The 25,064-nt window shown below is 43.4% G+C and overlaps 1 protein-coding gene across 1 annotated transcript in view; it reads left to right on the forward strand.

The window, feature by feature from the left end:
* Positions 1-25,064, forward strand: part of LOC139765693 (fasciclin-2-like) — a 276,821-nt gene that overhangs the window by 125,806 nt on the left and 125,951 nt on the right. Inside the window, exon 3 of the mRNA XM_071693461.1 lies at positions 6,209-6,377. Within this exon, the coding sequence (XP_071549562.1) occupies positions 6,209-6,377 (169 nt within the window). The remainder of the gene's footprint in view (positions 1-6,208; positions 6,378-25,064) is intronic.

Raw genomic sequence — 25,064 nt, forward strand, 5'->3', positions numbered from 1 at the left:
TGTCCTTTGGGACATCACGAGCATTGTCCACGCCTTGCGTTAGACGAGCCGCTGGCGTGGACTTTATATATATATTTTTTTCTCTTTTTTTTTACCCACTTTCCACGTGGCTTCACCTTTTTAAGACCAGGAGGCTAAATTTAGCCTCTGATCGATTGTACCTCGAAACTTTAAAGTGAACGATTTATTTACTCTTCTCTTTTTAAAGACGGTAATAGTGTCAGCTCTTCCAGGCTCTGCATAAGTATGGAACACTGGCTGTTTGTGTAAGACCAGACCCACTTATCGAGATCTGTGTTTTTTTTTTTTTTATGCTAATCTAGGAGCTTATGAGAGGTGAAGTTTGACAGCCTGATGTACACATATACTGTGGAAGTTGTTGTCTTGAGTTGTAAGGATTTGTTAGTTATGAGTCAGCCATGTGGGTTGTGAGGGGGCAGGGAGCCCCATGCTGGATATACGAGTCAGTCATGTGGGTTGTGAGGGGGCAGGGAGCCCCATGCTGGATATACGAGTCAGTCATGTGGGTTGTGAGGGGGCAGGGAGCCCCATGCTGGATATACGAGTCAGTCATGTGGGTTGTGAGGGGGCAGGGAGCCCCATGCTGGATATACGAGTCAGTCATGTGGGTTGTGAGGGGGCAGGGAGCCTCATGCTGGATATACGAGTCAGTCATGTGGGTTGTGAGGGGGCAGGGAGCCCCATGCTGGATATACGAGTCAGTCATGTGGGTTGTGAGGGGGCAGGGAGCCCCATGCTGGATATACGAGTCAGTCATGTGGGTTGTGAGGGGGCAGGCAGCCCCATGCTGGATATACGAGTCAGTCATGTGGGTTGTGAGGGGGCAGGGAGCCCCATGCTGGATATACGAGTCAGTCATGTGGGTTGTGAGGGGGCAGGGAGCCCCTTTCTCTGTCACTGGTCTTAGAGCAGCTCTTGACGATGCAGTACACCATTGGGTACAGTGGCTCGATCCTTGGGTGATGACGGTCCGGGCCTCTTGTGGGTTATTTTTTCATGGTTAAGTAATGAGCAGAGATGGCATGATAGCCAGGAGAGTGGAGGAGGAACAGTGTTGCCTGGTGGAAGTCCACAAGTTATGCCTCTTCCAGCTTTCTGTGCTACGCCGGGGAAGCCTGACGCAAACTGGTGTGTGTGAGAAGTATGATTAGCTTTGGTTGTTGTTGTTGTTGTTTGCTGTTGTTGCTGTTTGACTATAAGTCTCAGCAATGGTAGTTTATGGTTCGTGGTAATGTGTGGTATCGTGTGTGGATGACGGTGTCAAAGCCTCCACGTGTGGTATGCTTCACAAGACAGATTTCCTCTCGCTTTTTGACTCCATCGTTCCTGTGGGGGGGGATCCTTACACTGGGTCGTAACCCAGCGGTCTAAAACAAGACGAACTTTAGCCTCTACCGCCGCCGGGATTATGGCCCAGTGTTCTCTGCGCCCCGGAACAAAAGAGAATGCTTTGTTTTTCGAAGGATTTTTTTTTTTTCTTCGAGTGGTTTTAAGTTCACTCCTTCAGGTGACGGTTTGATGCATGTAATTCTTCTCCTCGTCCCGCATCGGGGGCATTAAAGACAAATCTCCGTGCGAGATCTCTGACCGCCTCGTCCAAAGCTGAAGAAGATGAAGTAGTCTGCTGGTTGTCAGACGAGGCGGATCGCATTATCGAGTGTGGGCAGCCGTGATGATAAGGAGGCCCTCGCAAGCCCCGCCCTCCATCGGTAGAGGTGAGGCTCATGCAGTTGACCAATCACAAAGCACATCGAAGGAGGGAGATGCTGCTCCTCCTCCTCCTCCTCCTCCGAGAGTCCAGGTGGTGGGTGTCAATAGTGTCAGTGGCGTGGGTGTGAAGGACCACCAAGAGTAGGGGGGGAGAGGGGAGGTGGTGGTGGTTGTCGTGTCTGCCTGGGGGCTTGAGCGATCTGGCCGCCACAGTCTCCATGGGCGAGCAGGTCTTGGCGGAGGTCATCGACGGCGGACGACGACGCTTCCGTCTCCTCCATAAGTCGTTTTTTTATGTCGTGACCTCACTCGCCCCGGCCCGCTAGTGTGTGTGTGTGTGGTGGGGAGCAGGACCTTCCTCCGGCCGCCACGGGGCATCTCCCTCAAAAAACTGTGCTGTGGTTGTGTCGGGATGTTCCACCTGGTGGAGATCGTGAGGCTCATGGCACGTAAGTTCCGGGTGGATCTCTGGTCTGCTTGACCCAACTTGCTCTATCTCGTGAAAGATGCTCAGGCGCTCGCAAAAGCCTCATATTTCGTGAATGGCTTGGAAAAATAAAAAAGAAAACGGTTACTTTCCTTTAGATTTCTCATTATTATCGGCCTTGATGACCATTAAAAACAGACACAGAATGAAGTCTCGTGTGATTGAGCATCGATACAATCTCGTAATTACAGAGAGAAAATATAGAGCAACAAATTCTTGAAAATGATTTGTTGATATCATTCTTTTTTTTTTTTATCCTCGTACATAACTGTATGTAGCCAGAAAACATACGCAGTGCCAGCGATTTATTTGCTTGTTTAGAAAAGTCGCTTCTATGCCCCCGAGAAGATAACGCTGTGTGCTGTATCATAATCAGAAATGAGAGAACACTCTTGGGTCATTTGTTCCACCCCGAACTTGCTGGAGACTTGAGCTTGTGTTTGTGTGTGTTTGGTGGCTATCCTGGTGATGCCCGAAGAGGGAGCCCGGAACTTGACCCTCTGACCCGCCATGGCCTTCCTCGTCCACGTGGCCCTTATCATCGTCCGTAAGTCTTGGCTGACTTCGTCTGTCTCTCCGCTAGCTTCTAGTGAGGCACGTCCGCCCGGCTTGTCCGGTCCATCCCCGTAACCCGGAGTGTGCGGCCCATTCCCGTAGCTGCTGGTGTAGCACGTCCCACGTAGCCGGGAATACAAGACCCATCCCCGTACCTTGTTGCTATGCCTGTCCTCGTAGACCACCTTAGTCTGCTACAGATCTTGGACTATGTAATAAATACCTCGAATCCTTGGAAACTTGACGGTGACACAGTGGAGTATATCCTCACTGCCTCCTACTCTCCGTATCCACCGTTGCCAAGAGACAGGAAAGCGACGCAAGTGAAAAAATGGAAATAAATATTGTACGCTTTACCTGGTGATATACATTTTTTTTTCACCCATCGTTTCGTTCTGTTGACTAACTAGCCCACTTTACAAAAGTAGGCTAGTAATGATGAGCCCACTGTACGAAAGTAGCCTAGTTTTGACGCGAGTCCAGTGTACAAAACTAGCCTAGTTTTGACGCGAGTCCAGTGTACAAAACTAGCCTAGTTTTGATACTAGTCCAATGTACAAAAGTAGCTTAGTTTTGATACGAGTCCAGTGTACAAAAGTAGCCTAGTTTTGATACTAGTCCAATGTACAAAAGTAGCCTAGTTTTGATACGAGTCCGATGTACAAAAGTCGCTTAGTTTTGATACGAGTCCATGTATGAAAGTAGCCTAAGTTTTGATACGAGTCCAATGAACAAAAGTAGCCTAGTTTTCATACGAGTCCATGTACGAAAGTAGCCTAGTTTTGATACGAGTCCGATGTACAAAAGTAGCCTAGTTTTGATAGGAGTCCATATACGAAAGTAGTCTAGTTTTGATACGAGTCCAATGTACAAAAGTAGCCTAGTTTTGATACGAGCCAATGTACAAAAGTAGCCTAGTTTTAATACGAGCCAATGTACAAAAGTAGTCTAGTTTTGATACGAGTCCAAAGTACGAAAGTAGCTTAGTGATTTTAAGATTTTAGTTTGGTAGTATGATGTCCTTCGTACTTTTGGGCAGAGTTCCAAAACGTATTTTGACTTGACTTCGCGGAGTCTTGATTGTAAACGCATAAAATTTCGACTGTGGTAACCTTGCAAACAATTGTGTTTTATGGGAAACGATTTTTCGACTGGAAATTTGGGGGAAACAAAGTGGCAGGATGTGAAATATACTGTGAAAACACGACGGTATTTAGATGTAAAAGAATTAAGGAAGTGCTGCCTCTGCGTGAACCTTCAAAGGACATGAGAGAAGAATCGATGTCTGAGCTCATGTCCGTTCCTTCTCTCTCTCTCTCTCTCTCTCTCTCTCTCTCTCTCTCTCTCTCTCTCTCTCTCTCTCTCTCTCTCTCTCTAGCGTAACTGTCGAGTCAACATTACTACATGCTAGGGGAGAGGGATAATGCAGGGATCAAGCCACAGCCTCGCGGGGACTAGATTGGACATCGTAACTGCTGAGAGTTGTTGAAGTCACTCGTGCTTTCTTTTGTCTCTTAACACTCAGAAGGCATCGACTGCTGGATTGGTTGGCTTTAGATGTAGTAGAAAGATAATTATTTTAACTCTTGCCAGAGGACGTATTGGATGAAGTGCAATACAGCATCTTTGCCTCTCGTACATACCTCCTTCTGGTGCCTTTGGGGAACAAGTGCTCCCTAGATCACATATGATCGTGACTTTATCATTACTTGTCATGAGTCGACTCGTCAACCAAGAACCCACTGGATCATAGTCATGCCACCATCTTTCACACACACACACACACACACACACACACACACACACACACACACACACACACACACACACACACACACACACAACAACCCCACCCATTGTACTGGGTCAGGTATCCCTCAAGCATCCTTGTCCCAGATGCCTCCTTCACATCATGGCCAAACCACTTTAGAATTTGTGTTCACACTGTGGTACAAGAAGCTTTGCTTGGTGGTGACGATGATGTCGCCCAAAGTCTAAATACATGGATGAAGACCCACGGACTTTTCCAGGGTCCAGACAAGTTGAATAAGAAAGCAGAAATGGGTAATTATTTGATTTGACTGAAACTACGAGGAAATATGATGTTAGACTGGGGATAAAGGTTACATGATGTGAGAAAATAGTCAGAAAGACGTCACAACAAAAGATCCAATTGATTTCCTGTATTCTCTCTCTCTCTCTCTCTCTCTCTCTCTCTCTCTCTCTCTCTCTCTCTCTCTCTCTCTCTAGTAACTTATGCTCTTCATGTGTCCGTATATGTTTGCTGCTTTTTTTTATTGTTTTTATTTGACACAATGATGTACACACTTTCTCCTCCCTCCATTCTTCTCTTCTCGAAGCCTTTTATTATTATTATTATTATTATTATTATTATTATTATTATTGTTATTATTGCACAAGTTTGTCGTCCTAAAAATCTTCATTTCATCGTGCTGTGCCTCTTGATTCACGCCATTGTCTTCACAGTGTTGCACATCTCTGTTGCAGCATGTAATAATTATTCCCCCACCCATACAAGCGCTCCACCACCTCACCCACACTTGGTACAAGTTTTCACCCACATTCACAACTTGTAACAGAAATTGGTCGTAACTTTTAGGGTACTTTCCGTAAACTGTTCATCCTCGTTGCAGATTACAAAAGTTTGTCTTCCTAGACAAATTAAAACAGTCATTAATATTCCAGATACATCCTTACTGTATATACAACAAGCGTAATTATGTCGAACAATGAATTTCTGTCCATGTACCATTAGCATTACAGATGGCAGCTTTGTGTATCTTAAGAACTAGGTAGATTCATTGGCTCATTAATCGATATATGCACCGCACGAGTAGCTTGAATGTTTAAGTGTACGTCAGACTCGATAATGTGTTGGTATAAGCTGTGGTAAAACATACTGTGTGATGTCCACTTAAAGTAGACTTAAGCTGGGGTAAATAGAATGGTTTAGGTCCTCACCAGCCGAATTTCAGTGCAGGTAGGAGACTTGGCAGGTTCTGGGAGACCTGCAGCAGGCATGGGAGACTTGCGTGTTCTGCCAATGTTTTCAATTGTGTTTGTTTGTATATTTTTTTTTGTGTGTGTGTGTGTGACAGTTTTATTGCATGACAGTCAGTTGAGATAGTCTGGGGACTACATAGCTGGGGTGTGGGGAATTAACGGGGTTTCAGGATCTCCGGCTTCTGTATAGCCTTGTGTCACAGTTTTAGATAATGTAGAAATCCAAAGTAGAAAGTTTTTTTTATAGAATTATGGAAGGATTTGTGGAAACTTTAGTAAGAGGCGCATAGTAACAGTCGTGTATGTTTACGATAGGATGCTACTGTTCACGGTTTGTCGATAGACGCCGAGCGATTAAAGAAAACGAGACTAGGATGATATATATTAATTCCTCTTTTTCCTTTCTTGCAGTGAGCGTGGCCCAGGAACCCACGCTGAAGCTGCTACCGGAGTCCATACAGAAGCCCTTGGGCGAGGGCGTATACGTCTCCTGCACTGCCCTCGTAGACGACCCCGAGCTGGTCACGGAGATGGCTTGGTCGGGACCCAATGGGGAGGCGATACCCAACGATGACGGCACGTGAGTCCCGTGTCCTCTTGACATGCACCTACCTACCACCTTGGACAAGGAGAGGGAGGGGGAGACGTGGGGACTGCTGGGTCGTGACCGGGAGGGAGAGGAACAGCTCAGAAGGGACGAGGAGGGGACTATGTGAGGAAAGATGGGAGACTTTATATATCTTAGATGACTTGCTGTAGGGGAGGTAGAAGGGGACACTTAGTACTAGTCCAGAGAGCAGGAGGAGAGGGGACTATTGTCTGCGAGAAAGGGAGACAGTAGGTAGGGAGGGAGGAGACAGGCTGATAGAGGGATGGAAGGAGATGGAACAAACGGTGAGGGATGGAGGTGTGTGTGGGAGGGGGGTACATTGTGAAGAATGCATTTGGTGGGGAGAGGGAGGGAGACAACTAGAAGGAGAGCTCGATGGAGGAAGATGGACCTCGTAAAAGTCCAGTACCATGGCAGAGGAGTTAGTTTGAGGAGGCCATTGTGTGGAGGGAGGGGCATGCCCCTCGGATGAGGCCAAGTTATGCCCTTGGGAGGACGCCGCTTGCTGGATAGGAGAGGGACGTCTTTAGTTTTGTCGACTGCCCAGTGAAAAAAGTTCGGTCTCTGTTGATCGCTCGTAGAAAAATACTGTTAACTCGTAGGTGACTATTTGCAGAAAAAAACGAAAAGGCTGCCTCCAGGATCCCTGTCCTGGCCTCTTGTTTTTTTTTTTTTTTTGTTTTCCTTTTTTAATGAAAAACTTACTGAAGGTCACGGCAGAGACCTGTTGAAGGATAGGATGGAGGACGACGTCTTGGAGAGGAGTTGGAGTGATGGGACGGAGTAAGGGGCTTGGGGGGGGGAGAGACCTTGAAGAATCAGTTGAATTGGAGGTGGGGGGGGACTAAGTGGTTCGAGGGGAGAGTATGTGGACATCTTAAACGAGACTAATTTTGGTGGGGCAGTTTGGGGGACATCTTGGAGGAGGCCAGGTGGTGTACGGGAAGGGGAAGGATCATTTAGTTGTGAAGAAGCGAGACAACTTGGAGGAATCTCATACGTATGGGAGGAGGAGGAGGAGGAGGAGGTGAAGAGAACCACTCCACCTGGAGGGGAAGGAGAGGGTCGGATCTTCCAGGAGGCCATGTGTTGCGGGAGAGGCGTGGGGGGGGGGGGGGAGTTGAGAAGTATGTGAATAGCTTTGAGGAAATTAATTTGTCTAGGGAGGAGGAAGAGGAGGACTCTCGGCGGAGCAGGGAAGAAGGGAGATAACAGGAGACCATTTCTTTTGTTGGGGAGGAAAGGTTGTGGACGTATTAAGCTGATCAGCTTGGGGAGAGAAATTAGAAACTAATCTGAAATAATGATTATGGTAGAAGGAGATTGGGCACGCCATAGTTGCTGAGGTAGTGTGTGTGTGTGTGTGTGTGTGTGTGTGTGCGCGCGCGCTCGTACTAACTGGGATTCCCGGTTGGTAGAGGAGGGAAAGGTGGGCGGGGGGGGGGGGTAGGTAGGTAGAGGTGGGCCAACGAATGACCACGACATTGTGAACGAATATTCGTACTCGTGTTGTCTGGCTGGTGATGAGGGCTCGAGAGTAGGTGTGACTTCGGGGGGAAAGGAGTCTGTTAACGGTAACCATTTCACTGCAGGAAGTAGGGGAACTGACACTTTTCTCTGTAGGAGTGTTTATCAAGGTGGGGGTACTCTGTGTGCATTGTTGATCCTCGGCCTTGAAAGATTACATCAAATTTTGGAGGATTGCACGGTGAAGGAGAGGCATTGCTTCGCGGGCCAATTCGCACATCTCTGCTGCAGCTTGACTTCAGAGTTTAAAACAGAGAGGAGATCACCCTCACGAGGAGGTGTGCACGAAAGTTGACACTGTGACGAGCACCAGCGGATGTGTCTGTTGTGAGCGTGGGTGACGGGCGAAGTTCCTCTTGAGGGCGGAAAAGCACCGTCGGTAGATCTCCCATGCTAGGGTTACAGAATCGTGAGGAGAGGCGGAGAGGTTTGGTATGAGCTAATTTTATCAACTGCTCGTGTGCTCAGGGTGTAGGCGGGACATCCCAGGCACCCGGCGGTCCCGAACGTAGGAATATGAGGGAAGTTATAGAAGTGGTTTGAGCACAGTTGAGGATAGGTGTGCTTGAGTGTGGCTGTTGGGTGCTGTGGCACAGCGGCTGGGGTAAGCCTGGTGCTAGTAACATCAGGGGAGTGGAAGGTAGGACAGGCTGCTGCTGGTGCTGGGATTGTGGTGGAAGAGACGACACGGCTGGGACAGCACCGCGGAGGAAGAGAGGGAAGCAGAATTCTGTCTTGTCAGGGACGGGTGAGTGGAGATGACTCGGGGAGATGATGGCGATAGGTGGCGGACACGACGACTCCCCCCAGCTGTTGGGTGGGAGGAAGGAAGGGGGTGCCAGGGATGGGCTTGGCTAGGAAAGGGAGCAGGGACAGGGTTAGTACGGATGGTGTTAGGTAGAAGGGTAGGGTTGAGGGCAGAGTTGGTAGGGAAGGTGGTATATGTGAGGAGGTTGGAAGGACAGATAAACAGGAGAGCTGATGATGGCCCATGACGAGGTTATGTAGCGCTAAAAAGGCCGAACATGAGAGTAGGAGCATGATATAAGGCAGAAGGTATACCTCCACATCTGCCTCCTCTCCTGTGGCCCAACTGCCCACGAAGAGAGAGAGAAAGAGAGAGAGAGAGAGAGAGAGAGAGAGAGAGAGAGAGAGAGAGAGAGAGAGAGAGTATGAGAAGGTTAGAAAGGCGATATACCACCGTGGACGTTGTGTAGGAAAGTGTGGCCTGGGGGCTGGACTCTTCAAAAGAAAGACGGGGCTGTAGTACGAAAAGAAGAAAGTATGAAGAGGTGAGTTTTATTTTGATCAGCATGACTGTGCAAAGTGAGGCAGTTAGGGATGGTGTGGAAACTCATGTTGAGGATGCTGCGTGCAGTTAGTGCAGAGTTAATTGATAAGAATAGATAAGTGTCTATCTCCTGGCAGGCTGTGGGGGCTGTATGCCTGCGGGCTGCGGCTCCTAACAGCTTGGTCGACCAGCGGCCCAGTCCAACAGCTTAAGGCCTATCGCGGGCTGTGGGGATGAAGACCACACGAACACTTAACCCGAAGTTACTGCTGGGGCTTTGAGATAGGATAGAGTGGGATTAGGGCAGCGGCCCTGGAAAAGGATGCAGAGGATAGGGGTGGGGGGAATAGGCTAGGGGCGGGCATGATGCCAGTTTTATTATTGCCCGTAGAACAACACCTTTATAATTATTTTGGAGAGACTGGGATATGTGTTCATGTGATGTGGCAGGTTTTTGGTTCATGGCCGAGAGACAGGAGCAAGAATTTGCCTACGTTATGAACAGTAACGTGAGATCGTATGGGCAGAGCGCGGGTTAGGGGCAATAGTCTGGGTTATAACGTGGGTTAGGAGCATAGTATGGGTAGTACCGTAGTTCAGGGTTTGTTGAATGGGTTGCAGTGTGGGTTAGGAGCAGTAGTATGAGTATTAGCGTTGGTTTAGTTTGGATCTGGGCTGCCAGGAAATGAGTAACTGGCAAGCAGCTCATTTATGTTAGGAATCGTCAGGGAGACGAGTGAAGAGGCGCCATTTCTGGAGGTGAGTGACAAAGTCCTCATTGTGGACCTAGTTCTGTGGAGACGATAAATTTCTTTCATGGTTAGTGATGAGGGACAGATTTTGGACGCGGCTTACTAGGAGTGACTAAGAGATTCATTTTCGATATGGTTTTTACCCCCTACGATTGGTTGGTAGTTTACGGATTGTGTTTATTTTCGGGATTCGAGTGGCGCGGAATTTGTGTGGAACTGGTTGATTAAAGGAAGACTTGTTTGAATGAAGTACGCCTCTGATTTATGTTGTTTTCTGACACTGTCTTGTAGTTCTGAGGGACACTGGCACAAGTGACAAGTGGGTCAAGGTCTTTTCAGTGTTTGCTCTGCGCTCAAAGACGCTGTCGTAGGCGTCGAGGCGAGATGATGGCAGAGAATTAGTTCACCGGAGAAGAGGATAAGTAAGGGCGAGAATAATATGAAAGGAAAGAAAGAAGGAAAGAGGATGAGGAGGAGGCGTAGACAGAGAGGGATGAACACTGTGTGTGTAAAGATGGGCAGCATACGCGTGGACACGGGCGATCGTCTTATTATCAGAGATTGGACACGAAGACCAAGGTCAACCGGTAGGTAACAAGCCTCGGGATATATCCCTGGGAGGTAGGGGGAGGGAGAAGGACACATAGTGGAAGAAGGGGGAAGATGTCTGTGATTTTAAGAGAAATATCAGATGGTTAAGAAAGTTGGGGGAGGGGGGTAAGATGGGGGAATGTTGGTCTGAGGGAGGAGATGGGAGGGAAAGGGCAAGATTTGGGAGAGGGGGCAAGGAATTAGAGTGGTAGTATTGATAAGGGAGAGGAGTAAGGGTTTTGGTGTGTTTCAGGGAGTTTTTAGCTGTGGTTGAGGGAGAGAAGAAGACAGGGAGTGAGTGTGGTATGGTTGAGGGAGAGGGGGCAAAGAGTGAGGGTAGTGGTGTATTTGGGGAGATGGAAGGGAGGGATAAGGGCAAGATTTGGGAGAGGGGGCAAGGAGTGAGAGTGGTAGTATGGATTAGGGAGAGGAGTAAGGGTTTTGGTGTGTTTGAGGGAGTTTTTAGCTGTGGTTGAGGTAGAGAAGAAGGCAGGGAGTGAGTGTGGTATGGTTGAGGGAGAGGGGGCAAGGAGTGAGGGTGGTGGTGTATTTGGGGATAAGGTTTGTTCAGGAGTAAGGGTGATGGTGTAGTTTAGGGAGAGAAGTAGAGAAAGAACGACGTTGATGGTGTAGTTAAGGGAGAGGAGGGGGCAAGGAGTGAGGATGGTGGTGTGGTTGAGGAAGGGGAGGGAGCAAGGAGTGATGGTGTTGGGAAAATATTACCAACTGTATGTGCTTGACATTAGATAACCACATTTGTGCAGTTGGTGTTGCTGATCAAAGGTAATTCCTTAACTATACAAATAGTTGTAGTCACACTAATTTTTTCCTCTGTAGATTGCCCTCATTCCTGTTTCATCCCAGTTTCTCCATTGACAAGGTCAACAAGTAAACCGAGTGATGTGCTACACTAGAGGAGTACTCTTAAGTGAACTAGGCTGGGCTTGTTCCTTGAGCAGGTCATCTTGCTAATATTACCTTGAATTTCAAGATGAGCAAAATTTCAGGGCAAGAAAGCATGCAAAGATCTTTTATGGCCTATATTGTTAGAGTGAGGGACTGAATTACCAGAAACAAATGAAATCGCTTCGAGAGAGCAAACGATAGAGGTATATCATATACTCATGGAAAATCTTAAGAGGCATGGTCCCCAACCTACAATTAAATTACCAGACTAAATTACCAGAAACAAATGAAATCGCTTCGAGAGAGCAAACGATAGAGGTATATCATATACTCATGGAAAATCTTAAGAGGCATGGTCCCCAACCTACAATCGGATATGATTCCCAGTTGATGTAATAGGCACTGAAGACTGAAGTGTTACCTCTAGAAGCAAATGGGACAATGCGCACAAAAAGTAAAGATAACATTCAGAGCCCCAAGACTATTCAACACTGCTTGCAGCCATGAAAAGCACAGTGGGATGCTGTGGTGGTTACATGGACCTGGAGGCCATATCTAACAACAGCTTTGCTAACTGGTGATCCAACTCGGCAGCTTGTGCTCATTCCAAGTTTTGGGGATAGAACTCCTCTGAAAACCTTGCCTGGTACCTGGAATGTTGCTGTAGTGAGGAAAGTTGAGTTGGCTCTCCCAGAACTAATGAAATGGGGATGGTGTCCCTCAGCCTAAGGGGTGTCCATGCACCTCATGCTGCACATCATCATTCTCATGCTTTACTGGCATGTCATGATCTACATAGATTGAGAATGTGAGATGCTATTTGTTTTCCAGCTGATCATATATCATAAAACATCAGGTCTTGTTTTCTGGTTTTTCCATGTGCTTTCAGCCAAGGGTTAGGGAACCCTACCAGTGTTAGAGAACAAGTTTTAGGGGTGGTGATGTGGATTATAGAGAAAAGGGTGCTAGAAATCTGGATGGTGATGTGGTTAGGGGCAAGAAATGAGGATTATTTTTTGGTTGGGGGAAGGAGGCAATGAGTGAGGGTGGTAGAGTGTTGAGGGGAGAAATGGGGGCAGGGGGTAAGGGTGGTGATGTGGTTAGGTAAACATTACCATGTGGACCTGTGTGACATTAGCCACTATTGTGTGTCTTGTGTTGCTCATCGTAATGAATTACTTGTCCATGATTAATAACTTCATTCACACTAATCATTTATATTTCATATTGTGTATTATGTTATGTTATATGTTTCTTTGAATATTTATTCAAACACAGGCTTTAGCGCCATTTGCAGACATAAGTTTGGATTCTAATCATCAATTCTCAACCGTGTGACTTGACCTCTGCTTTTCCTGTTTTTTTCCTAATTTCCGCGGCGGCAGGGTTGACAGGTAGGCTGGGTGATGTGCTGCACTGGGGGGGGTTACCTCTCAGCCTGCCCCTCAAGTCAGGTGACACTAGACCAGTTTGTGCTTTACCTTTTGCTGCACTTGGCAGAGGTGTGGCGGCTCTCCTGGAGCTGGTGAATAGGGGTTGTGACCCTTGGTTTGCAAGGCACTGCCTGCTGTAGCCAGCCCAGGGGGTGCCCTCAACCCTCCTGCAGCACGTCACCATTCTCATCTAAGGGGTCATGCAGAGAGGGAACCTTAACAGTCGTAGAGAACGGGAATGCACATGTACCCTTCTAACCGGACCCGCATCCTAATTTGTCCTGCTATTTTGATGTTATCTTGGACCATAGCGCATTCTACTGAGCATCCTGTAATGTTATGCATTATACCTAGTTGTTCATTATTGTGCCAGACCTGGGAATGTTTTCTAGGTAGGTGAGAATGTGGGTGTAGTGTAGTGTGGCGTGGGTGAGTGTGGGTGTGGGTGGAAGATGGGAGCGTGGTAGCATGCTCCACTCGGTAGCCAGTGCTCCCCACCCGCCTCTTCCTCATGCTCCCCCACGGTAGAAAGCAACACGCACTACTCACGCAGCAACTGACACTAGTCACCAGTTTGACCGTAGACTATCATAGTAATGACTACAGTACACACTGTTTATTAATTGAATTTAACAATAGTACTAAGTGTCTAGGTAGTCTATTAAGTAATAGATAGAGTATTTATTGTCAGTGAATGTCAAGTAGACTAGACCCCCCTCCCCAACCTCACTCACACACGTTCACATACATACATACATACTCTTTGGAAGATTGTAGTGGCGAGTGAGCTGGTCACTCAACAGACAGTTTTGTTTAAATGCGTGTGCTTAGTTTATCATGTTCCTCACACTCGTGGACAAAACACATGATAGGGACTATCACACTGTAAACTTGTATTAGATGTAGACATTTGCAGATTGTTTATTTTGCAAGTATTGCTAATGTTGTGGTGCAAGTCTTCTCTTTAACAAATTTGTTTCATGACAGTTACCTTTTCAAGTTATGGCAGGCTAAGCTGTTAGTATATGACCACTGTGACCAAAAATTTGGACTATGTTTGTTAGCACTTCAGTTACTGAAGTAACTTGAACTTTCTTATGATTTAAAGTGATATACACATGTAGGGTATTTTATATAAATAAAACATTAGGGTTTTCAAAACCATGATGTCCTAACAGGTTATTTAGTAGGGTGTTGGCAAGTGGAGGACTGTCAACACTGACTCACAGTGCTGTCATGCCACTTACCCAGAAGTATCCCAGTCAATCACTTCATCCTTTATAGGGAAATTCATGCCACAGATGTAGCATGGGCCTTGTCATTCATATCTGTAATTTTTTTTCTTATTTTCATAATTTTCATTTTTTATGGAAAGTTGTAACTTCCAACAAACTCTTGGCTAGAAGTTGGATACCCCATCATCTAAAATAGCTAAGTGTCTGTAAGAAGCTGGGAAGAGTCTTCTTTCTTGAATGGTTGCTCAGATTATGGAAAGGATTAACTTATCCTCGATTAGAGTACTGTTTTCACTTGTGCAGTACCCTTATAGTTGAAATTAGATCAGTCTGATGTATTAACTTTGTCTTTCTCTTTCAAAAACTTCATCCACATACCAAACACTGCATTGTTCAAGCCACTTATCCTACACTGTACTGTTGATTCTCCTTCCCTTTTTTGTTTTATTAGTTTTATTAGTTTTATTAGCACTTTCGATAACCAGACACTGGGTTGCTCACATACCCCTGCTGTCATCTAGACAGCAAATAACTGCATCACAAAATTACTGTTTGGGATGGAAACTTAACTTTACCTTGTTTTTTACAGCACAGGGAGAAGAATCTGTGCCTTTTATCATAACACTTCGATTTTTTGTATATAGTTTGCATTCACACTTTAATTACTGGGCTTATTCTGTTTATCTCTTATCATACTCCCTTACTTCAGTACTACAGAGTTGATTCTTTTCATCACTCCCAAAAAGTTTCTAGCTTAATCTGTTATAGTCTCTGGTTGTTCTTTCTGTGCATCTCAGAATTGTACCGTCAACAATCTCAGACTGGTTCAAAAATTTTAATGTAGTTTCCCCTTATTCTTCATGATGGTCAGACCTGTTGCCTCTGATCTCCCATATTAGTTTACCTTTTTTTTAAGGTAACATATTTGTTGTTCTTTTTTTTGGACTGCTGTTTGTTCTTTGTGTTACTTTGTGAGGTGACCAAACTTAAGAAGGCTCCTGTATTCTGATTTGTGTACAGTTCATTGAAAATAGGATTTTATCAGTATACCCTGAGACTTTGGAAGATATCCAAATGAAATCTGTATTACAGTATTGTATTTGGGGATGTGTAATTCTTGCCAGATGACTGACTCTTATATAGTTTTCAATTTTCTCATAAGCTTTTTCATGTTACACATCAGGACTAGTACACAGCATCATGATCATACTGTATTAGGTACTCTGGTAGCAAATTACCAAAGGTCAGTCCAATTTGAATTATGTTCTTCCTCGTTCTTTCATTGAAAGTAATGGTGTTAAAAGATTAGAATAGATTTATTTTATTTTCCTGTGTATCTGCTTTGGAATAGATGCAAGTAAGTAGCTTTTGCAACATTTGCAGAGCTTTATATTGACAAAGTCTTCGCATCAGACACGTTTTTATTCAGAATTTGAAAAAAGTAGATCAGTATGCTGATAACCAAAGGAAGTGTAGCTTATTTTCTGTTCTGCTAACACAGATTTATATTTCTTTTATATTGATTTATTATACTTTGTCGCTGTCTCCCGCATCAGCGAGGTAGCGCAAGGAAACAGATGAAAGAATGGCCCAACCCACCCACATACACATGTATATACATACACATCCACACAGGCACATATACATACCTGTACATTTCAACGTATACATATATATACATACACAGACATATACATATATACACATGTACATAAATCATACTTGCTGCCTTTATCCAAGACTTTATTTATAGACATATGAAAAGAAATATTAATGATTTTAGAGGTACCAAATGTCAATAGTTGACTACATCCAACAGATGCTGATGGCCATAACTTTGACTACTCACTTCATGACTTTCTCCTTTAACAGTGCAGTATGTATTAATTGTTGTAAAGACGAATTTTTATTTCATGCATGCATATAATCATCCTGAATGTTCAGGCTCCAATATCCCTAAACCCCCTTCTCTCTAACATATCTTTCCAATGTTTGTTCCTTTCTGACATGTATATTCTTTGTCTTGATGTAATCATTATTTCCATGTCATACCATATCAGTACACTCTAGGCAACTCTTATTTGAGTGTACCACACCTCTTTCTTGTAGATTCTTTGTCTGGATGTAATCATTCTTTCCATGTCAAACCATATCAGTACACTCTGGGCAACTCTTCTTTGAGTGTACCACACCTCTTTCTTCCAGTGTCACTTCTTATAGTCATTCATTTTCACACCATGTATAATCCTCTTTCATTTTATTTCTAGCATTTTCAGTCATTCACCACCTTTCTTTATTTGTGAAACCCCAAAGATACACATCCTTGCAGCTTTTGCAGTTCTTCAAATATCCATCTTTGCCTTAACTGACACTGAACATTCTTTCTACATGCCACTAAATGCACCCAGGATCTTAACCTCCTCTACCACCCTATGACACTTTTCAAGCCCTATGATTTCATCCTTTGCAACATCCACACCCAGGTACTGAAATTATTCTATTTCCTCCATGTTCTTTCCCATACAGACTTAGAATCAAACCATCTTGTTTCAACCCCTTACTGCATCTCATTATCATATTTTTTTCACATTTACTCCGAGCTTACTACTTTCATACATTCATTAGTCTTAGACTCCAAATTTTGGAGTGCATAGTCTTCTACTAGAGCATCTTCAAAGAGCAACAGATTCAATAGTTCCCATGACCCACCCACCCCCATTATACCCAGACCTGCTCTTTGCTTTAAGACCGTTGCATCCCCCTGTCCCTAACCAATGAAATAACCACAATATCATTGTATCATTGATGTAGACCCACCATCACTAGGAACTGCCCACCCACTTTCTTCCTATTTGCACACTTGCCTTACTCTTCCTATAAAAGCCCCTCACAGCGTTCATTAACATTCCACGTACCTCTTATATTTGCTGCAACTTGCACAAGGCCTTTCTGTCATAAGCTTTCTCCAAGTTTGTAAATGCCACATCAATTAACTCATTTTCTGCTTCAGGTGTATCTCACATATTTATCGAACAAAGCAGTGACACTAACCTGAAGCCGTGACAAGAAACTTAGCAAGAAGCTTTTGAAGTAGTACTATTTTGATGTCAGTGTGGTTGATTGGTGTAATAAACTAAGCAGTAACACTGAATGCCTGCAGTATGTAGATGTTTAAAATGAAGAAAATAGATGTAAAGAAAGTTCAAGAGGTAGGCCCCTCAAGTGTGGAAGCCTCAAACTACTCTATAATTAATAGGTCCAGATCATCCTCTACCTTGCTTGTTCCCAGTCAGATGTTCTGTGCATACCACCTTTCTGTTAATAACAGTAACAGTCCATTACAGCACCAAGACAGTACACACACAACAGTAAACATTTAGTAATACATGCAGTTAGAATATTGGATGGTTCAAAACAATCTGCATCCCTGAAGAAATCTAGTGTCACCCTCTTAACCCCCAAAAAATATACATCTATCCTGCACCCTTGCATTATCCTATAATGAACCACTCCCACTTAACAAAACACCAACCACACTTGGTATTATATATAATGCACACATTGTATTAACTAACTGCATCACAAACATCAGCACAGAGGTCAAAAAGAAATAGATAAATTACTTTGGAATGCTTACTGATGCCAGTCTTTTGAACAAGAAAAGGAACCCCCTTTTCTTAAATGAACATTTCATCCACTCCATGCTGTCAGTCAGACACAGACTTCAAGAAAGTGCAAAGGGCAAAAACAGTGTACTGAAAACAGTTACCAGATGATTGGCAACAACAGACTTTCAACACTTGTACAGCAAAACAGAATACTCTACTTCCAGTGGAATCCTTTGTACATCCTCAAATGATTTGTGCTCTTCCCTGTAGTTACCCTGTAGGTAAGACCCATACACCTCTCTTTTCTCTCTCACTGGCAGCCTAACTTCATTGCACCACTCACTACTGTTTCTTACCTGTCCACTTCCCACTTTCCCATGGCATATACTTTCTCACAATGCAAGCAGTGCTTCCCCTAAACGTCTTCCACTCCTCACCCACTTTGCTAATTTCATTTTTTCTCATCTTTTCCTATTCTCCACTCACTCTCTCATGGTATGTATTCTCACAAGCGTCTTTTCCAAGCTTAATAACTTTTAATACCCTCTTGTTTGGAACTCTGCAAGCTTTCATCTTGGCCTCCACCAAGTAATGATCATACATCCCACCAGCTACCCATCTTAGTACATTCACATTCAGTAGAATCTCCTAAGCACTGCTATCATTTAGTTCGTAATCTAGTAATGCCCCCTTGCCACTCTCCCATGTAAACTTATATATTTATTTATTTATTTATTATTTGTTATATATATATATATATATATATATATATATATATATATATATATATATTTTTTTTTTTTTTTCACACTATTCGCCATTTCCCGCGTTAGCAAGGTAGCGTTAAGAACAGAGGACTGGACCTTTGAGGGAATATCCTCACCTGGCCCTCTTCTCTGTTCTTTCTTTTGGAAAATTAAAAAAAGACCTGAGAGGGGAGGATTTCCAGCCCCCCGCTCCCTTCCCTTTTAGTCGCCTTCTACGACACGCAGGGAATACGTGGGAAGTATTCTTTCTCCCCTATCCCCAGGGAAAATATATATATTTATATTTATTTATTTATTTTGCTTTGTCGCTGTCTCCCGCGTTTGCGAGGTAGCGCAAGGAAACAGACAAAAGAAATGGCCCAACCCACCCCCATACACATGTATATACATACACGTCCACACACGCAAATATACATACCTATACATCTCAATGTACACATATATATACACACACAGACATATACATATATACACGTGTACATAATTCATACTGTCTGCCTTTATTTATTCCCATCGCCACCTCGCCACACATGGAATAACATCCCCCTCCCCCTCATGTGTACGAGGTAGCGCAAGGAAAAGACAACAAAGGCCCCATTCGTTCTCACTCAGTCTCTAGCTGTCATGTAATAATGCCCGAAACCACAGCTCCCTTTCCACATCCAGGCCCCACAGAACTTTCCATGGTTTACCCCAGATGCTTCACATGCCCTGATTCAGTCCATTGACAGCGCGTCGACCCCGGTATACCACATCAATCCAATTCGCTCTATTCCTTGCCAGCCTTTCACCCTCCCGCATGTTCAGGCCCCAATCACTCAAAATCTTTTTCACTCCATCTTTCCACCTCCAATTTGGTCTCCCACTTCTCCTCGTTCCCTCCACCTCCGACACATATATCCTCTTGGTCAATCTTTCCTCACTCATTCTCTCCATGTGCCCAAACCATTTCAAAACACCCTCTTCTGCTCTTTCAACCACGATCTTTTTATTTCCACACATCTCTCTTACCCTCATTACTTACTCGATCAAACCACCTCACACCACATATTGTCCTCAAACATCTCATTTCCAGCACATCCACCCTCCTGCACACAACTCTATCCATAGCCCATGCCTCGCAACCATACACCATTGTTGGAACCACTATTCCTTCAAACATACCCATTTTTGCTTTCCGAGATAATGTTCTCGACTTCCAAACATTCTTCAAGGCTCCCAGGATTTTCGCCCCCTCCCCCACCCTTTGATTCACTTCCGCTTCCATGGTTCCATCCGCTGCCAGATCCACTCCCAGATATCTAAAACACTTTACTTCCTCCAGTTTTTCTCCATTCAAACTTACCTCCCAATTGACTTGATCCTCAACCCTACTGTACCTAATAACCTTGCTCTTATTCACATTTACTCTTAACTTTCTTCTTTCACACACTTTACCAAACTCAGTCACCAGCTTCTGCAGTTTCTCACATGAATCAGCCACCAGCGCTGTATCATCAGCGAACAACAACTGACTCACTTCCCAAGCTCTCTCATCCCCAACAGACTTCATACTTGCCCCTCTTTCCAAAACTCTTGCATTCACCTCCCTAACAACCCCATCCATAAACAAATTAAACAACCATGGAGACATCACACACCCCTGCCGCAAACCTACATTCACTGAGAACCAATCACTTTCCTCTCTTCCCACACATACACCTGCCTTACATCCTCGATAAAAACTTTTCACTGCTTCTAACAACTTGCCTCCCACACCATATATTCTTAGTACACAGGGCATCTCTATCAACTCTATCATATGCCTTCTCCAGATCCATAAATGCTACATACAAATCCATTTGCTTTTCTAAGTATTTCTCACATACATTCTTCAAAGCAAACACCTGATCCACACATCCTCTACCACTTCTGAAACCACACTGCTCTTCCCCAATCTGATGCTCTGTCCAATCACTCAAGATCTTTTTCACCCCATCTTTCCACCTCCAATTTGGTCTCCCACTTCTCCTCATTCCCTCCACCTCTGACACATATATCCTCTTGGTCAATCTTTCCTCACTCATTCTCTCCATGTGACTAAACCATTTCAAAACACCCTATTCTGCTCTCTCAACCACACTCTTTTTATTACCACACATCTCTCTTACCCTATTATTACTTACTCGATCAAACCACCTCACATCACATATTGTCCTCAAACATCTCATTTCCAGCACATCCACTATTCCTTCAAACATAGCCATTTTTGCTTTCCGAGATAATGTTTTCCACTTCCACACATTCTTCAAGGCTCCCAGAATTTTCGCCCCCTCCCCACCCTATGATTCACTTCCACTTCCATGGTTCCATCCACTGCCAAATCCACCCCCAGATATCTAAAACACTTCACTTCCTCCAGTTTTTCTCCATTCAAACTTACCTCCCAATTGACTTGTCCCTCAACCCTACTGTACCTAATACCCTTGCTCTTACTCGCATTTACGCTCAACTTTCTTCTTTCACACACTTTACCAGACTCAGTCACCAGCTTCTGCAGTTTCTTACATGAATCAGCCAACAGCGCTGTATCATCAGCAAACAACAACTGACTCACTTCCCAAGCTCTCTCATCCACAATAGGCTGCATACTTGCCCCTCTTTCCAAAACTCTTGCATTCACGTCCATGACAACTCCACCCATAAACAAATTAAACAACCATGGAGACATCACACACCCCTGCCGCAAACCAACATTATATATATATATATATATATATATATATATATATATATATATATATATATCATCTTCTTAGATCAGATATTCACTTTTTTTTTTCTAGCACACAGCTCCACAACCTGTACATCATTTTTATTTACATTACTGGATACCTCATGCCCCAAGTTATACCCACCACTGCTGCCACATTACTCACCCCTGCATCTAAATCACTCATCACAAACACTCAATCCCTTGCATCATTCTTCTGTCTTCCTTCATTATCTCATTTTCAGGCACATAAGCACTAATAATCAACTCCCCTTTCATAATCCTCTTTTTCATTCGTATCCACATCAGTCTGGGGCTTACTTCCTTACACTCCAATGCACATTTCTTGAACTCTTCCTTCAGCAGCAGTGTTACCCCTTCACTGGGCTTCACTTGATTCCTAAGACATTCCCAAGCCATTTACCTCCCTTTCCCTTTACCCTTGTTCACTCAGGGCTAGATCATCCATGTTCATCACCTCATCTTTGTTACATCCAACACACGTTCAGATGCTTAATACATGACAACTAGACAACTAGCCTTAAACCTTATTCTTGATAAAAGAAAATGATATCAGCAGTCCTAATTCTGAAAATGAGATGATATTAGGTATAAATAACACCTAGTCACAATGGTAATATCTGGGCTGCTGCTGGCTACCATTTTTTACATACTGTAAATCAGTCAGGAAGTCACATAAGATTATGTTTGTGGTTAGAAATATCTTGTTTTCTATGAATTTACCTACAGGTTTGGGGATGGTATTTCTGTTATATACAGAAATATATATGTTGAAATATACTTTAGTTTTTGATTGTTTGACTGCATATCATATATTTTGATGAAAGTTTCATGAGAGGAAATTGTCATTGATGAGGCCTTTGTGTCCATTAGGGATGATAAATGGAAAGTAGGTACCTCTCTTTTTCATCCTCTAGTAACATGTTTTTTCATAATCTAAACCATTGATTTGGTAATAATGTTTTGCTCATGGGTTGTCAGGTTGCTACAATAAGTTTTGGATATTTCTTGACATAGCATACATCATTTTTACTGTCAGATTTGTTAACTCCTGCTACCAGTCAGGCAGCGTTGCTTTTATTGGTAAAACTTTATTTGATATTCACTCGCAGAACTCTATAATGAAGCCATATTGTAAGGGCAGTTTCAGATCTTCATCCATTAAATCTATCCAGTTCCAAATTGTAGGCATAGAGTTTCAGGTGTAGGTTTTGCAGTATTACATATTATACTGTGGGTCATAACTGGTTGTCTATCAAAGGAATGGCATAGTAATGTATCTAAATTATGTGAATTTGCCCTTAAGTGGCATGCTCTTACTCCTTTTCAGAATTATGACCTGTGTTGCTGCAAGTTCCTTATCAGGAAAGTGATACCTTTGCATGCCCTTGTTGCATGACTGTTAGCCGGCCGTCAGCATTTAGGTGTACACAAAGATTTGATCCACCCTGCATTTTAGAGAGGTGGGCTAACCACCATGCTGAGGACATGCTAGGCCTGGGATTGATTTAATAGATGCTAACAATTAGATAAAACATGCATGGGTGGTTCGGTTGGTGCGCAGTTAAAATGTCACCAAACATGATGAGAAAATAACAACTTCAAGTAAGTACAGTACTTGTGATTCACTGCACTAAGGGGACAAGCATATTGCAGTGATGTCAGGTGGTCAGCTATTAATCATACCAACATTATTTGCTTGGCCTGACATGGTGCTACTCCATCTTGGAGCTTTTGGTATTATCAGGTATGTTCTTGATTATGATTATTGCTAAATGTACTTTTTCACCATTCATGATTCTGATTAAAGCATGGATTAATCATCATTTAAACACAGTAAAACAGTTATAGATTGGCATGTAGAAAAAACGTACACTGGGTATTTTAATGGTTTTGCGAGCTTTATGGTATTTTCCATAAAATCAAAACAATTGAGATTATCTATACACATGTGAATTGCTGTATTTTTAAGGATCATTATACATTTAAAACTTTTTCGAAAAATACATGTTATCCAATGTACGAATATTTAGTTACTGATTTGATTGCTTCATGATATATATATAAAAGATAAATTAAGCTCAGCAAAGGGCACCAGAAAGGTATAACAAAGTAGATTTTGAAAAGAATTACCAGTATTACCCTCTTTATGTTTATTATAACCTTTGGGGGTTACAAAAGTATTTTACTGTATTTCCTTGAAAATACTAAGGATTTTTTTTATTGTTGGTATTTATCAGTGAAAAGGCAATTTTGAAAGAGATGCCTTTAAGTTAACATAATGCATACCACAGGAGTGTCCTTTATTGGCTTTTTGTGTTCTCGTTACCTTCATGTTCTGTCTCTTAGACATAGGACAAGTGAAATCCAGTGAAAGAAAATTTTTATGATTTTCCTTCTGGTAGATTTTTGTTTAATGTCTTTCAGATGTTGATTATTCACATGTGGAAGATAGTTTTTTTTTCTGGGGGTAGGTACTACATATTTAAGAATATGTAGATAAGATGGCCATCAAAATAATTCCCCAGTCCTTAAGGATTAATTTTTTATTGTAAATATGTGTTCTTATAATGTGATTGTACTGATTACTTTTGATTTCTTACTCCAACTCCTATATTTAACTTAGAAAAGCTGACAGAAGTATAAATCAGAAACACTGCACTGGGATATTTGTAAGTCACATTTCAGATTTTGTTACCTTGATATACAGAAGTGAAATTTAGCCGTGAGCTTAAATAGGAAAAGAAACTATCTTATTGATTATTAACGATGATTTTATTGTGTGTTTTCATACTTGTTTGCCATTTCCAGTATTGGCAAGGTATCACCAAGAGCAGATGAAGAAAGGGCTGTCATGTGTAATTCATCAAATCCATAGCCTTCCATCCACAACCAGGCCCCACAGACCCTTCCCTGGTTTCCCTCAGCTGCTTCATATGCTCTTGTTCAGTCCATAGCAGCATGTCACCTCCTGTATATCACATTGCTCCAATTCACTTCATCCTATGCACACCTTTCACCCTGTTGCATATACAATCACAAAGCACTCAAAATCTTGTTCATTCCATCCTTCCATCTCCAATTGATCTCCCCATCTGCTTGACCCCTCCTCTTCTGACTCATATATCTTCTCTGTTAACCTCTCCTCACTCACTGTTCAGTACAAACAAGTATTTAATTACACACACACACACACACACACACACACACACCTCTGTGGTGTAGCTGTTCGCATTTCTTACGATGATGTATTCATGGGCCACCCATGGTCAAGCACTTAGGTTCAAATTCTAGTTTTGGCAGTTGGTCCACAGTCAACCCAGCTTTTTATCCACTCCTAGGGGTGGTGTTGATCAATAAAATGGGTACCTGTCTCAGGCTAGGGTATATATATGTTTGCTGATACAGTGCTGTGGCTGATTCAGGTGAGAAACTGCAGAAGCTGGTGACTGAGTTTGGTAAAGTGTGTGAAAGAAGAAAGCTGAGAGTAAATGTGGATAAGAGCATTAGGTACAGTAGGGTTGAGGGACAAGTCAATTCGGAGGAAAGTTTGAATGGAGAAAAAGTGGAGAAGTGAAGTGTTTTAGATATCTGGGAGTGAATTTAATAGCAGATGGAACCATGGAAGTAGAAGTGAGTCACAGGGTGGGGGAGGGGATGAAGGCTCTGGGAGCGTTGAAGAATGTGTGGAAGTCGAGAACATTTTCTTGGAAAGCAGAAATGGGTTTGAAGGAATAGTGGTTCCGACATTGTTATATGGTTGCGAGGCGTGGG

The sequence above is a fragment of the Panulirus ornatus genome, chromosome 55 (assembly GCF_036320965.1).
Source record: "Panulirus ornatus isolate Po-2019 chromosome 55, ASM3632096v1, whole genome shotgun sequence".
Classification (NCBI taxonomy): Eukaryota; Metazoa; Arthropoda; class Malacostraca; order Decapoda; family Palinuridae; genus Panulirus; species Panulirus ornatus.